The sequence below is a fragment of the Nannospalax galili genome, unplaced genomic scaffold (genome assembly GCF_000622305.1).
Source record: "Nannospalax galili isolate Female #2095 unplaced genomic scaffold, S.galili_v1.0 scaffold271, whole genome shotgun sequence".
In the NCBI taxonomy this organism is placed as follows: Eukaryota; Metazoa; Chordata; class Mammalia; order Rodentia; family Spalacidae; genus Nannospalax; species Nannospalax galili.
In genome coordinates, this window is record NW_008331789.1 from 2,353,804 (window position 1) to 2,367,660 (window position 13,857).

Sequence of the window (13,857 nt, forward strand, 5' to 3'; positions counted from 1 at the left end):
GATATGTTGTTTATGGTCATATGTCATAGGGGAAACATCTTTCTTCCCTTAATTAGCTTAAATAATATAAATCAGAGAAATTAAAAAATGCAATACAGCTGGGCGTGGTGGCTCACGCCTTTAGTCCCAGCACTCGGAAGGAAGAGGAGGGGGATCTCTGTGAGTTCGAAGCCAGCCTGGTCTACATAGTAAGTTCCAGGTCAGCTGGAGCTACTGGGACACCCTGTCTCAAAAAGACCAAAAAAAAAAAAAAATGCAATACAAACTTCTAAATTTTTTAAAGATTTTAAAAAAATTTTAATTATGTGTATTGTATGGGTTTGTCTATGTGGTTGGGGTATGTGCCCTGTATGAGTGTGTGTACCCACAGAGGTCAGAAAAGAGCTTTGGGTTTCCTGCAGCTGGATTTACAGGTGGTTGTAAATCACCAGACACTGGTCCTGGAATCCCAACTCAGGTCCTCTTCAAGAGCAATATGTGCTCTTAACCACTGAGCTATCGCTCCTGTCCCCTGTATTTCATTTTTAATTGTTTATTAAAAAAACAATTCAGATTGTTCTCATGTCTTTTCAAAATGAAGTACATGGTAAGAGACTCTTAATAAGCAACTTGAAGACTAAGTAACGCAGTGCTTAGGAGAATTGTTTTATAGTAGGCAGCCAAAAACATTAATTCAGTCCTTGCTCTTCAGTTTTTGCACTTAGATGGGGAATAAGTAGGTGACTTACCATGTAGGTTTTAATGATATAATTGAGGAAAGAAGGAAGTTGGTATATGTGATAAATACAAGGCAGTATTCTTTCAGAAGATGCCTGCATGATGTTTAGACCATGTTGAATTTATATAAAGTAGAGTTTATTTGCAAAAGAAATATCTTCCTCCATAGAAGAAGGCCGGAAGAGCGTTTTAAGAGAGTGGGGAAGATGCCAAATAATGAATTTGTCTGGAGATGACAGATAAGTAGGTTTTATTAGCATACTTTAGGAATCATGTCATTTCTTGAAGCTGGGGGGAAAAAAGTGGCCTTGAAATGACCCTAGAATGCATTGGTGTTGGAATTCTGAAGATGAGCACAGCAGTCAATTGTTTTAAGAAGATGGTCTCTTCAGTTTATGAGACCAATTAGATTGAAACATGGAAATAATTTCCCTTATTTGGTCCCTAAGTTTAGGTTTCATGAGCTATGATTATGAGAAATATTGAGTTATTAGGCTGTAAGACAGAAAGGTCAAAGATAACTACAACATAAGGCTTAAAGAGAAATGTATCAGTACTTTGCATTTTGACATTGTAAAGCATGGGGTTTAAAATTTTTTTTTTATTAGCTGTCTACACTTTGTCCCTTCATATATCTCCTCCTTTTATAGATGCAGATCTACAGGACTAGGACATAGGCTTTGGTGTATGACATACTTATGGTTGAAATCTTAACTCTATGGTTCTTTTTACAAGTAGCAGCCATTCAGAGTTTTAATTACTGTAGTTTGGCTATGATAATAGTGAATCCATTAGAGCAACATGAGGATTAAGTATAAATTAACAAACTCAGAACACTCAAACACTGTAGTCTCTATATTCTCTAACTCCTGTTCTTTAGCACCACAGAAGAGAAGCCTGAGAAGTAGTGTAATAGTGAACTGTAAACATGGGGCTGAGGGGTCTTTGAATGGCCCAGTGTGTAGAGTTAAGATGACTGATTTGAATGTAGAGGGGAGCAGAAAGTGGAAAGCTGTGTGTTCTCCAAAGTGCTTAGAATAGATGACATCTTAAAAATAAATTTCCTGTCCTTGGATACTTTAATTCTGTGATGTTAATTGGCAAGACACATATGTATTGAGAACATATTAAAAAAGTATTTAAATTACTATATTGTTGCCAAAGAACACACATATTTGAGCATCCTGAAATGAGAAATAAGTTGCCATAAGCTGGCAGTTTCTCTTGCTTGCCTGCTTACATGCAAAAAAGGGGGAAGCAGCTCCGTGTGTGTGTGTGTGTGTGTGTGTGTGTGTGTGTGTGTGTGTGTTCCCTAGTATATATACTAATCTTCCTACAAGTTGAAATTAATAAGGTTGAAATGAAGATATAAGTCTTTTTAAATGTCTTAACTAATCATGATAACCTCACCCTTGTTTTACTATATAATACACACTTTGGAAAAGTTCATTAGCAATGACAGAAGATATGAATGTACATACCAGGAAGACTCCAAAGAATTTCTTTTTTTTATTCCTGGCCTGATTTCACTGTTCTTATTTCATAACACATAGTTAACAAAGATTTCACAAGTGTATTATCATTATCACTTCTGCCTTTTCTGTAGTTATTTCCTATTAACATTTTTTTCTAATTATTCTGTAATTTCCTAACTATTCATTCAAACCAAATTTTCATGTCTTGAATATCTTCTTTTTAAAAGATTCATTTCACTTTTATTTAATGATTTTTAAGAAGACATAATTAGAGCAAATAACATTTATTAGAAAAATTATACTGTGCTTCTTGTTGAACCTTGAGTCAGTAGAAATGTTAGTCAATGACTTCTGAAGACAGAAGTACAGAGATTCAGACAGTTTAGAAGCTTTTAGAGCAATTTGAAAATGTGCTCTGATTATAATAATAAATTGAGACTTGCATTTTAAAAGCTTTTCATATTTTATATTTGTAGCATTTTGAATTTTTTCCATGTTAGAATCTAGAGTGAATAGGAAATTTAAAAAAAAAAAAAGCAGCTACTGTCCTTTACCACACAAGAGTTTTAGAAGCACTGTGCTAAAAGATGACTAAAATATCTATAAAATAAAATATCTATAAAATATCTATAAAGAGATGGATCAGCAGTTAATAACACAGGCTGCTCTTGCAGAGGACTAGGGTTTAGTTCCCAGCACCTACATGTTTTCTAACAACCACCTGTAATTCCAGATTCAGGGAATCTGATGCTCTCTTTTGGCCTCAGCAGACATTGCATGAAACAGATGCGGTTACATGCAGCAGAAAACTCATACACATAAAAGAAAAACAAATTAAAAAAAATAATGTCTGTATAAACACAGAGGGTACTTGGTGGTTTCTAACTGGAAGAATTGCACATGATCTAGGAATGCAAGTGGTCTACTATGGCTGAGGTACACAGTATATGAAAGTTGAAAGATGCAGACAGCTGCAAATTTATTTAGGTTATGGCTTAGGGAGTCTTGAATTTGCAGCTAACTTGCAAAAAGGGGCCTCGGAAAATGAACTTTTCTAATATTTTGGCAAGGAAATCTTACAATTAAAATTAAGACTGTGTGTGGATAACAGGCTGATTCTGCTTTTAGATTTCATTTACAGATAGAATTCCTGCTAGTGGTCTTTCCTTTGCTCCCCTCTCACTTTCCCCTGAGACCAGAAGCAATAACCAATGTCCAGATATGTTGTATTCAGAGATAGTTATTTGCATAGCCAAAGATTTGAAGGGAAAAATTAAGGCATTACTTTCAGATTGAAAACATCTCAGGAAATTTGATTTTTTAAAAGTTGCTAATCAAGTATTTGAATGTAGGGACTGGAGAGATGGCGCAACAATTAAGAGCACTAACTACTCTTACAAAGGACCCCCAGTTCGAGTTCCAGCACCCCCATGGCAGCTAACAACCATCTTACACGCACTATTTCAAAAAATAGAAAAAAAAGCAAAGTTGATTTAGTGTTGAGATCCTAAATAGGTAATAATAGCAAAAGACAGGAAATGGCAACTTACAAACCTAGGTTCAGTGTCCTAAGTACACAACTAGGTGAGTACAGTAAAATGTGGCATACACATACAACCTCAGCACTTGGGAAGTGGCAGCAGGAGGATCAGAGCTGCAAGGCCAGTCTTGACTACATAGTGAGTCCAAGGTCAGCCCTGGTTACATGAAGCCCTGTCTCATAAAAGGAAAAAATAGTAAAACACCAAAGAATTGAGCTGATAAACTTTGTAAGATCTTACAGAGAATATTATGTAGCTTTTTGAAGGACATAAAATAAGATTTCCAAAGTGAATGGTTATACTTGAGCTGATTAAGAAGACTCATAAATTTAATGTCTAGTCAAAATTTTACTGCCATTTACTGTTAAATGAAATCACTTGTTGATCTTGCTGGGTGTAGTGGCGCATGTCTTTAATCCCAGCACTCAGAAGGCAGAGGCAGAAGCAGGCATCAGATAGATCTCTTTGAGTTCATGGCCAACCTGGTCTACAAAGGGAGTTCCAGGCCAGCTGGGGCTACAGGGAGACCCTGCTTTAAAAAGACCAAAAAAAAAAAAATTTATAAGCAAATCTTAAGAGCCAAGAATAACCAAATCAAGGTAGTGAAAAGCTTTCTCTAAGACCCATCAGGCTTATACACGTTAATAATTAAAATCAGGTGGCTGTTGATCAGAGTATAAGACAGTAAAAACTCATAAATTTCCCACACATTTGTGAAATCTTGGTACAAGACAGGTGTCAGCATATATCACTGGGAGGATGTCCTGTTCTGTAAATGGTTTGAAGGCAGTTGGTTACCCATGTGGAAGAAGTGAGGGGAAGATGGGTTACCCTAACCCTTACATTACTGAGAAAAAAAAAATGGTATTTTTTACTTCTTATGTTCACTTGTCTTCATATAATGATCCATGTTTATATTTATATACTTGAGATTCATGATAGATATTGTGGCTTTAAAGACCTTTGAATTCATGTTCATAATCAAGTATAAATTGAACCTCACGGTTTATATTATGTAGCAGACAGAAACCAGTACTGTCGTGAGGAATTAACCAGGTGTTTTTCTCACCCAGTATTCATGTCTAATGAAGTATTAATGATCATCAGTCTTGACATTTCTAAAGAAAAGTTGAGATTTTTATAATCCAACCAATGTGGAAGTTGATTAAAAGTCACTTTTAGCTTCTTAGTTAATGAGGCTTCTCTTTGGACAAAGTTGACACTCTTTCCCAGATGAATATCAGCCTTTGAACTTTGTTCTTATTTACTAACAAACTGAGTAAAGTTCATTCATTTCAATGCTGTATTCTGGTTATTGGTGTTACAGAACTGAGTAAGGAAGTGACAAGTTAGTTAACAAGGATTTATTGAAGTTCTGCCACTTTCAGGCTATTAAGAAATGACCATGGTAAGAAAGTCAGCCATGTAATTATATGTAATTAAATATAAAGCTTAAACAGATTCCAACCTTACCCCCTAGGTACTTATGGTGCTTAACTAGGCAAATTCTAATAACATGACATAGCACAGAATAGAAAAATATGTAAGATGTTCTAGACATGTAAAAGACTAGGTAAGGGAGGATGTAGACAGGTGTGTAGAAGTTAGCGGGCCAGTCAAGTACAACAGAACTCTGAAGAATGACAAAAGTAATCTAGAAAGAGATATGAAGGAATAATGACTTTGGAAGAGTAGGAAACAGTTTTGTATTATAAAGGATTATTTGCCAATAATGTACAAAATGATGAGAACAGTTTATGTAAACAAAAAACCTGAAATTTTAATTTTTGTCAAAAGGCCTGATACTGTATTGATACTTGAAATTGCTTAGTTGGGCTTCAATTTTCAAGCATCAGTCTGCTTTTGAATTTATCTCTGTGTTATGTATACAGTTAATTATATCTTCTTAAAAAGTTATATTGACCTGATTTTAATTCTTAATATGTTAGAATAGGGTTTGCTCAGAGGTAATTAAATTATGAAGCTAAATGTTAGTCTTCAACTAGTAAACCAAAACAATGTTGTGTTTATTATTAGGGAAACTTTTTTTTTGTCTGGCTTTGGTATGGATTTTTGATTTTTATGAAACCTGTAGCACCAGCTGGCCTGCAGCTTGACAGGCTGGCCTTGATCTCACAGAGATCTACCTGCTTTTGCCTCCCAAGTGCTGGAATTAAATGCACATGCCACCATCCCAGGCTATTAGGGTAGTTTTTAAACATACAGAAAAATATAGCATAATAATCATGTACTAGTTATTTGAAATTAATTCATGTACTATTGAATATTACGTACTTCTAATTTGTTTTCCAGTCAGAATTTTACTGGAGTTTATTGTTAAGTAAAGTGAGATGATGTGTTGATATTAACATTTATAAGTAAGTCTTAAAGGGCCAAGAATAAACAAAACAAGGCAGTTGAAAAGCATTCTCTAAGACCCATCAGGCTTAAGATCTCTCTATCCTTTGTCCTTGACACCAATTGCTGATATTATCAATTTACATATTTATATGGAAAGTAGTTTTCTGTTTTTTAAATGTAAGTGAAGTGCTAAATATTTTGTTTAATTATGGAAGTCTGTTGAAAATGTACATACTATAATGTCTAGCAGTTTAAGTTGTAGGTGTATAAGTTACACCTTGTAACAGGAACACAAGAAAGCATTTAGAAAGGGGTTTGCTTCGGCATTGTTTCCAGTAACGAAAACAAAACCTGATGCCTAATAATAAGTGAATAAAAAAAAATACATTAGAATAAGAGAAATCAGTGGTAAAATTGAATTCTTACCTCTTCTTTTCTTTATATCATAAGAGCATAGTGAGCTGTTGATTTTTGTCTGCTGAATTTATTAGCAGTACTTTGGAAATATGTACATGCAAGAGAGTAATGGCAGTGGGAAGAATCAGCTCCTGATGAAATACCTGTTAGCAGGAACAAGAGAGCCCTCCTTGCCTCATCCAGTCCTCGTCTTTCTTCTTCCCATTCCGGCTCTCCTCCCCTGCTTCTCTTACTGCCTTTTTCTTTTCCAATTCAGACAATCCTAAGGGTGACTTTTTGTTTGTTTGTTTGTTTGTTTGTTTTTAAATTTTTTTATTTTTATTTTATGTGTATGCGTGTATTGTCTGCATGTATGTGCACCCGTGTGTGCAATGCCCACAGAGGCCAGAAGAAGGCAACAGATTTCCTGGAATTGGAATTAAGAATGGTTGTGAGCTGCCATGTAGGTGTTGGGGGCCAAACTTAGAGTCCTCTGCAAGAGCAGCCAACATTCTTAACTGCTAAGCCATCTTTCCTGCCCCTTAATACCTTTTTTGAATGAATGCTGCCTTCCTCTGTCCTCCAACCACACCTTGTCCCTCCTCACCCACACTGTCCCTACAAACGCTTCCATGAAGTAGGTTCCCATTCCCCTGCCTCCACTGTCATGCAATGCCCACAGAGGACAGAAGAGGCTGTCGGATCCCCTGGGACTGGAGTTACGGACAGTTGTTAGCTGCCATGTGGGTGCTGGGGTTCGAACCCGGATCTTCTGAAAGAACAACCAGTGTTCTTAACCACAGCCATCTGTCCAGCCCCAGGGTGACTTGTTTTATTCAGCTCCTGAGCTACCAGCTTATTAGTAGGAAAAGAAACCATAATAATACAAAATGCTTTAGTATAAATGGTAACACAAAGAAAATAAGATATTTTCTGTGGATTACTAAAATTTAAAAATCTTTAATACTCATACATAGGATGTTGTGTTTACTGTGTAAATGTTCATTAAAAATTTTTAGTGATGTAACAGAAAATGTTAGATGTTTTCATTTTCATTAAGTACAGACTATAACATGTTACCTTATCAAATCCTTTGTGAACCAGACTCTTAATAATGTATAATACTGTCATTTTAGATATGGAGAAGGGATAAAAGTATTGATTGCTAGGATCATTGTTTAAACTTCTAAAATGAAAGAATCAGGAATTAATAGGCCTGATCTGGGCAGATCTCTTAAATAATAAAATAAGACTTACATGTACTTCCAGTTTAAAAGTGAGTATAATTTTAATTTCTTTATGTGGAAGTGATTGAAAAACAACAAGAAATCTTTATTGCCCTCTTTGCAGTGTTATAGCCTCTTCGTTGTTCTATAAAAGAGAGATGTTTCTATTTTGTGAAATATTTTCATTTTAATTAAGCATGTTAAAAGTCAGAAAGAATTTAAAATTAGAGTTTCATTAATTTATTCTGAAGCTTTGACTACAAATTACAGAATTTGACTACAAATTAGAAAAATGTGTTCTACATACTGTAGTTTTTCACACTAAAACATAAACTTAGAGAAGGATTAGGCAGTAATCATTTCCTGAAGAAGATGTTCCTGTGTTCTTGAAATAGTAAAATTTCAATTTATGATGAACAGAAATGAGATAGTGAGACACAGAGAACACAATATTTTTCCTTACTTTCTTAGGTTCTTTAATTTTTAATGAAATATAAATGAATTAGTTAAGTTTCCTAGAATCCTAGCTCACGGGAGGGTAAAAACATAAATCAGTAAGTACATAACAGTATTATGTCACAGGATGCTGTTGGCCTGAGCGGATAGACTTTTGCCTACAGGAATCTGGATCTTTAAGGATGGGTAGCTCCTTGGCAAGTTGAACAAGTAAAAAGTGGGAATGAGCTACTGCAACTTGAGAGATGTGACATCACATAGCATTTTTTAGGAACTAACTACAGTGGTTAGATGCATGAGAATGTACAGTTTGGGATTAAAAGAAGCATAAAATTAGGCTGGATGAATAAGCTGGGATAGGATACTTACATTAACAATTTTTATGTACCAGGTACTTTATTTACCTTTCTTTTTTTAATCCTTCTAATCTAAGTACTTTAACCTTTTACCAATACTAAATGTCTTCTAGTTCTTCAATTTTTTATTTACCAAATATTTACTGACCACTTGTGCCAGGCATGTTTCAGACAGATGTGATGTATCAGTGTACAAAATTGACATACCCACTTTCTTCCCATGGTAACTGGAATACAGCCTGCTAAGTGGTAATAATACATATGAACGTTGCTGAGTTAGGAACCTATGATGATAACAATGTTGTGTCCTGAATGACTGATCGATTAGTCAGCATGATGAGAATCAAAATGAGTATCTAGCTCAGAAGAGCAGGACTGTTGCAGGCAGAGGAAAACAACCAGAGTGTGGCATCCCAGAGATGAGAAGTGGTACAGAACCATTGTCTTTCCACATAGACATCCCTGCTCCTCAGGCCCTTGCAGGCCACACTCTACGCACAGCAATTGACCCTTTATAACTATGAAATTCTGTCAGTCTTTTGACTGACTTCCTGTCTCCTTCAAAATAAGATTCAGCATTGTAGCTAGCACGCTAGTGACCCTGCATGACCTCTGGCTACATTTCTTTTTTGTTTTCCTTTGTTTTTTCTTGTTACATTTCTGATCCTTCTTCACTTAGCCCACTTACTTTATCCTAACCATCATAGCCTCTGCTGTTCTTCCAAAATTCCAGACAATTCCATATGACAGGCCCCCCTACAAGCTGCTCCACCTAGAGCACTCGCCAATATATTTGCTTTGTTAACTCTCATCTTGTCCAAGATCCTATTGGATAACATTAAATAATTAGTATAGGAATACTAATAACATAAAAAGACATCTTAGGCTGCATGTGGTTGTGAACGCCTATAACCATAGCACTTAGAAGGCTACGACAAGACGATCCCAAAGTTCAAGACCAACCTGGGCTAAATAGTAAATTCTAGGCCAGTTTTTGCTATGTAATGAATCCTTACTTTAAAATTAAACTATGCGTTCAGGAGGCAGAGGCAGGCAGATCTCTGTGAGTTCAAGGCCAGCCTGGTCTACATAGTGAGTTCCAGGCCAGCTAGAGCTGTAGGGAGACCATGTTTAAAAAACAAACAAAAAACAAAAAAACAAAAATGTGTTGGCAGAGGCAGGAGGATGTCTGTGAAAGCTAGGCCAGCCTGGGCAACAGCAAGTTCCAGGCTAGCTGGGGCTAAAGAAAGACCCTGTCTCAAAAAAACAAAACAAAACAAAAACTGTGTGTTTCAGCCCCCACCCCTGTCTTCACTCTGTATCTGCACTGTTTCTTTTCATGAGCAGCATTGTCATTATTGGTGGTGGCATTATGTAAATTATCCCACTAGATCCTAAGCATCATGAGAATAGGTACTTTTTAACTACTGCTCTCCTAAAGCATTGCTTTGTATGTAGTAGCACTCAGTATGTGATTATTTAATTCTACGTAGGAGTTTGTGGGTAGGATGTTTTATTTTTTCATCTTTCTATCTCCCTGGGCACTTAACTATATATGTGAATTGATACGGTAAAGATATATTATTTGTTTTGGACTTTAATTAATACTCTATTCTATTCTGATCCTTTTCTGATTAATAATATCTGAATCATTTAAGTTTTCCCTATGAAAATTCAGTACTATTACAGTAATGACTTCATTTTTAATAACATACTGGAACACCTTTATAACAGGTTATTTTTCCTAGTTACTTCAAATTGTGTCTTTGTCTAGTCTTAGAAATAACATAATGTATTCCATAGGCAAAGACTCAATTATTATACATTTCAATAATTTAAAATGGATTTGGCAGTGAGTTATAGATAATAAATTGGTTATACAGAGTCAACAGTTAAGTAGTTCTAGTAAATGCTAATTATTTGGTGTTACTCATTATTAACACTTCCTATTGTGTTTCTTCTGGCATTGCTCCAAATTTCTCCGAATTTCTCCAAGTTTCTGCCATAGCCTTGAAGGAAACAGTCATGACTGAGTCACCAAGTTGGCTTATCACTGTAAAGTGGTGAGAGAAGCAACAAAGAGTTGGTTTTAAACCAATCATATAGTCGGTTCATTTCTTTAAATTCACCTGGCAATACCACCTCTCCTTTGCCATTTTTCCTTTGTAGTGCCTTCCACATCATGTCCTGTTCCTAAAACCAGGTCAAATAAGTGTCAATTTTAAATCATCAGTACATCAGCAAAATGTGGAAATGTAAGGATTATTATTGTCTTGCAAATATAAAGTTTTTTTCTCTTGCAAAAATTATAGGGGATGGAGTGTTAGATCTCTCTACAAAGAAAGCCAACATAAAATCTGAAGAGTCATCCAGATGTGATCCTCCTTCTGGAAATTCAGTGGCTGGGTAAGCAATATCTGGGCAATACAATTAAAGTATATGTTAATGTAAAATGATCTTTGTAGAGAACTTTTAGTGCTGTGCTGTGCGATACTACATACTTAGTTTCCTTCAGAATGCGTGTCTCATAAGTGTGTCTCATACTTTCATTTGTCCCTTCTCTTCCTTTGTTCTTTTCTGTTAAAGAAAAGTTATCAGAACAATCACCAAACTTCAATTCGTGTTACTAAAATGAACTACCAATTCAATCATAGAATCCAAACTAAGAAGCAGGACAAGTGAGAGAACTTTAAATACTCAAGAGGCAATTTATAAGGGAAATATGTCATTCTAATACTTAATTATTTTTAAAATAATGAACAATTTCTAAAAGTGCTATACTAATTCTAAAGCTCGCATATGTAGAGTTGTTCATGATTCTTTACACGTGGTGGCAAACAGTTTACTATAGCTAGTGATCACCACAAAAGTCCTTTCTTATTTTAAAATTGTCACTAAATTAATTTAAATAATTACTAGTGAAATGCTGTTCTGTTGGATTTTTGGAAATTTTTTTTTTTGGTGTTTTACATCTTCTCATTAGCTGCATATAAATCTTTTTGTCCCAATTAAATGAGATGTAATTGTTTTAACTAAGGCTGTAGTAGTGCTTGAGTCATAAGGTATAGCAAACATTGAAGGTTACAAAGATGTATTTGAAACAGAAATAACGTATCTAAAATGAAATTATTCATATATAGATTTTTTCCAATTTAAATTTTATATCTAGTGGAAAATTGGTCTGTGGAACTATGAGATGTTTGTGTTTGGAAATATTCTTGCTACTACAAATTTCCTTTAAATGGGTTGACTCTTTTATTACTTGTTTAGCGGTAACGTCACGTTTCTACTAACAAAAACTCCTTTAGGATTGGGGAACTTTTTTAATGGAATTCTAATTGTACAGTAAAAATTATGTGTTGCTCTGCAAGCAGCTTTCAGAGGAAAAGCAACATCATGAGAATATTATTACAAATACTGAGTTAGGATTTTATGTTCTTGGAAGGTCTGCCCATTGAGGCCACCGTATCATTGACACATTGTCCTAGCAGGACTTTAGCGTTTGCTTTGATAAGGAGTAGCTCTACATCTCACAGACTTAAAGTGTCATTAGCTGTGATGTTACCTAAGCAAGGAGTGTAATAAAGGAGTGGACCCTCCCCTTCCATAGCTGTGTGAGAGTCTCTCATACATCAGTTTACCATCGTTTCATTCCATCCATCCAGGAGACTACACAGAAACAGAGAGGACTATGTGGAAAGAAGTGCTGAGTTTGCAGATGGTTTGCTCTCAAAAGCTTTGAAAGACATTCAGTCTGGAGCACTGGACATAAATAAAGCAGGCATACTTTATGGCATACCTCAAAAAACTTTACTTCTCCACTTAGAAGCCTTACCAGCAGGGAAGCCTGCATGTTTTAAAAACAAAACTCGAGATTTCAATGATAGTTACTCATATAAAGACAGTAAAGAAACTTGTGCAGTGCTGCAAAAAGTAGCCTTGTGGGCAAGAGCTCAAGCAGAGCGCACAGAAAAAAGTAAACTCAACCTACTTGAAACCTCAGAATTAAAATTCCCAACAGCTTCCAGTTACCTCCATCAGTTAACTCTACAGAAAATGGTTACTCAGTTTAAAGAAAAAAATGAAAGCCTTCAGTATGAAACTTCAAACCCTACTGTACAGTTAAAAATTCCACAGCTACGAGTAAATTCAGTTTCAAAATCACAACCTGATGGTTCTGGTCTGCTGGATGTTATGTATCAAGTTTCCAAAACCTCTTCAGTCCTAGAAGGATCAGCTCTCCAAAAACTGAAAAATATACTCCCTAAACAGAACAAAATAGAATGTTCTGGGCCTGTAACTCACTCAAGTGTTGACTCTTACTTTCTACATGGGGACCTCTCTCCTTTGTGTCTTAATTCTAAAAATGGAACGATTGATGGAACCTCTGAAAATACTGAAGATGGATTGGATAGAAAAGATAACAAGCAGCCCAGGAAAAAACGGGGCCGCTATCGGCAGTATGATCATGAAATCATGGAAGAGGCGATTGCAATGGTCATGAGTGGGAAAATGAGTGTTTCCAAAGCACAAGGAATTTATGGGGTACCCCACAGCACTTTAGAATACAAGGTAAAGGAAAGATCTGGAACACTGAAGACTCCTCCGAAGAAGAAACTACGATTACCAGACACTGGGTTATATAATATGACAGATTCAGGGACTGGCAGCTGCAAAGCCAGCAGCAAGCCTGTGTAGATTACTTTTTAGGAAAATATTGGTGTGCGTGTGTGTGTTTGCGTGTGTGTGCACAGGTGTGTATTTGTGTGTCTACATACACACATGTGGAAATTACAAATGCTCACTCTGACAGGAGACATAAATTTTACAGTTCAAAAACCACTTACATGCCTTTTGAAAAAGTTTTATTCAGGGTTTTCACTGTGGACAGAATTATATAGTTGCTTATTAATTCTGATAGTTTGTATTTAATCCTTGTATAAATAGGTGAAAAGATTCAGGTTTTCTTTAGTAGTCAATAGCATAAAATGTGGGAAAATGAGTAATTGTCAAGTGAAACATTTTTTATTGGTGAAAGAACATTCTAGCCATTCAGTTGAACCATCTTATAATGGATATATAATATTAATAGTTTGTACACGTTTTCACATAGCATACCTACAGATTGCTGTAAGTATGACAAAGAACCAATCGAAGTTGAATAAACAGCTATCTCCATACCAAGAATAACTAATATATACAGTATTAATGCACCACAGTGCATTCTATGAAATACAAAATGCACTCAAGTGCATCTACCAGGAATAGAAAACCTTAAAGGATATGTATAATAAAATTTAATATTTATCGTTTAATTGTTAATTTAGCA

The 13,857-nt window shown here is 35.5% G+C and overlaps 1 protein-coding gene across 6 annotated transcripts in view; it reads left to right on the top strand.

Moving 5' to 3' along the window:
- Nucleotides 1-13,857, top strand: part of Lcorl (ligand dependent nuclear receptor corepressor like) — a 212,691-nt gene that overhangs the window by 158,382 nt on the left and 40,452 nt on the right. For 4 of the 6 annotated variants that reach the window (XM_008826859.3, XM_029560508.1, XM_029560509.1 and 1 more), the window contains one exon: nucleotides 10,841-10,934. In XM_008826859.3, coding sequence (XP_008825081.1) covers nucleotides 10,841-10,934 — 94 coding nt within the window. Of the gene's footprint in view, nucleotides 1-10,840; nucleotides 10,935-12,193; nucleotides 13,852-13,857 lie in introns of those variants that run through there. The other 2 variants (XM_008826858.2, XM_029560513.1) reach the window with 2 other exon arrangements.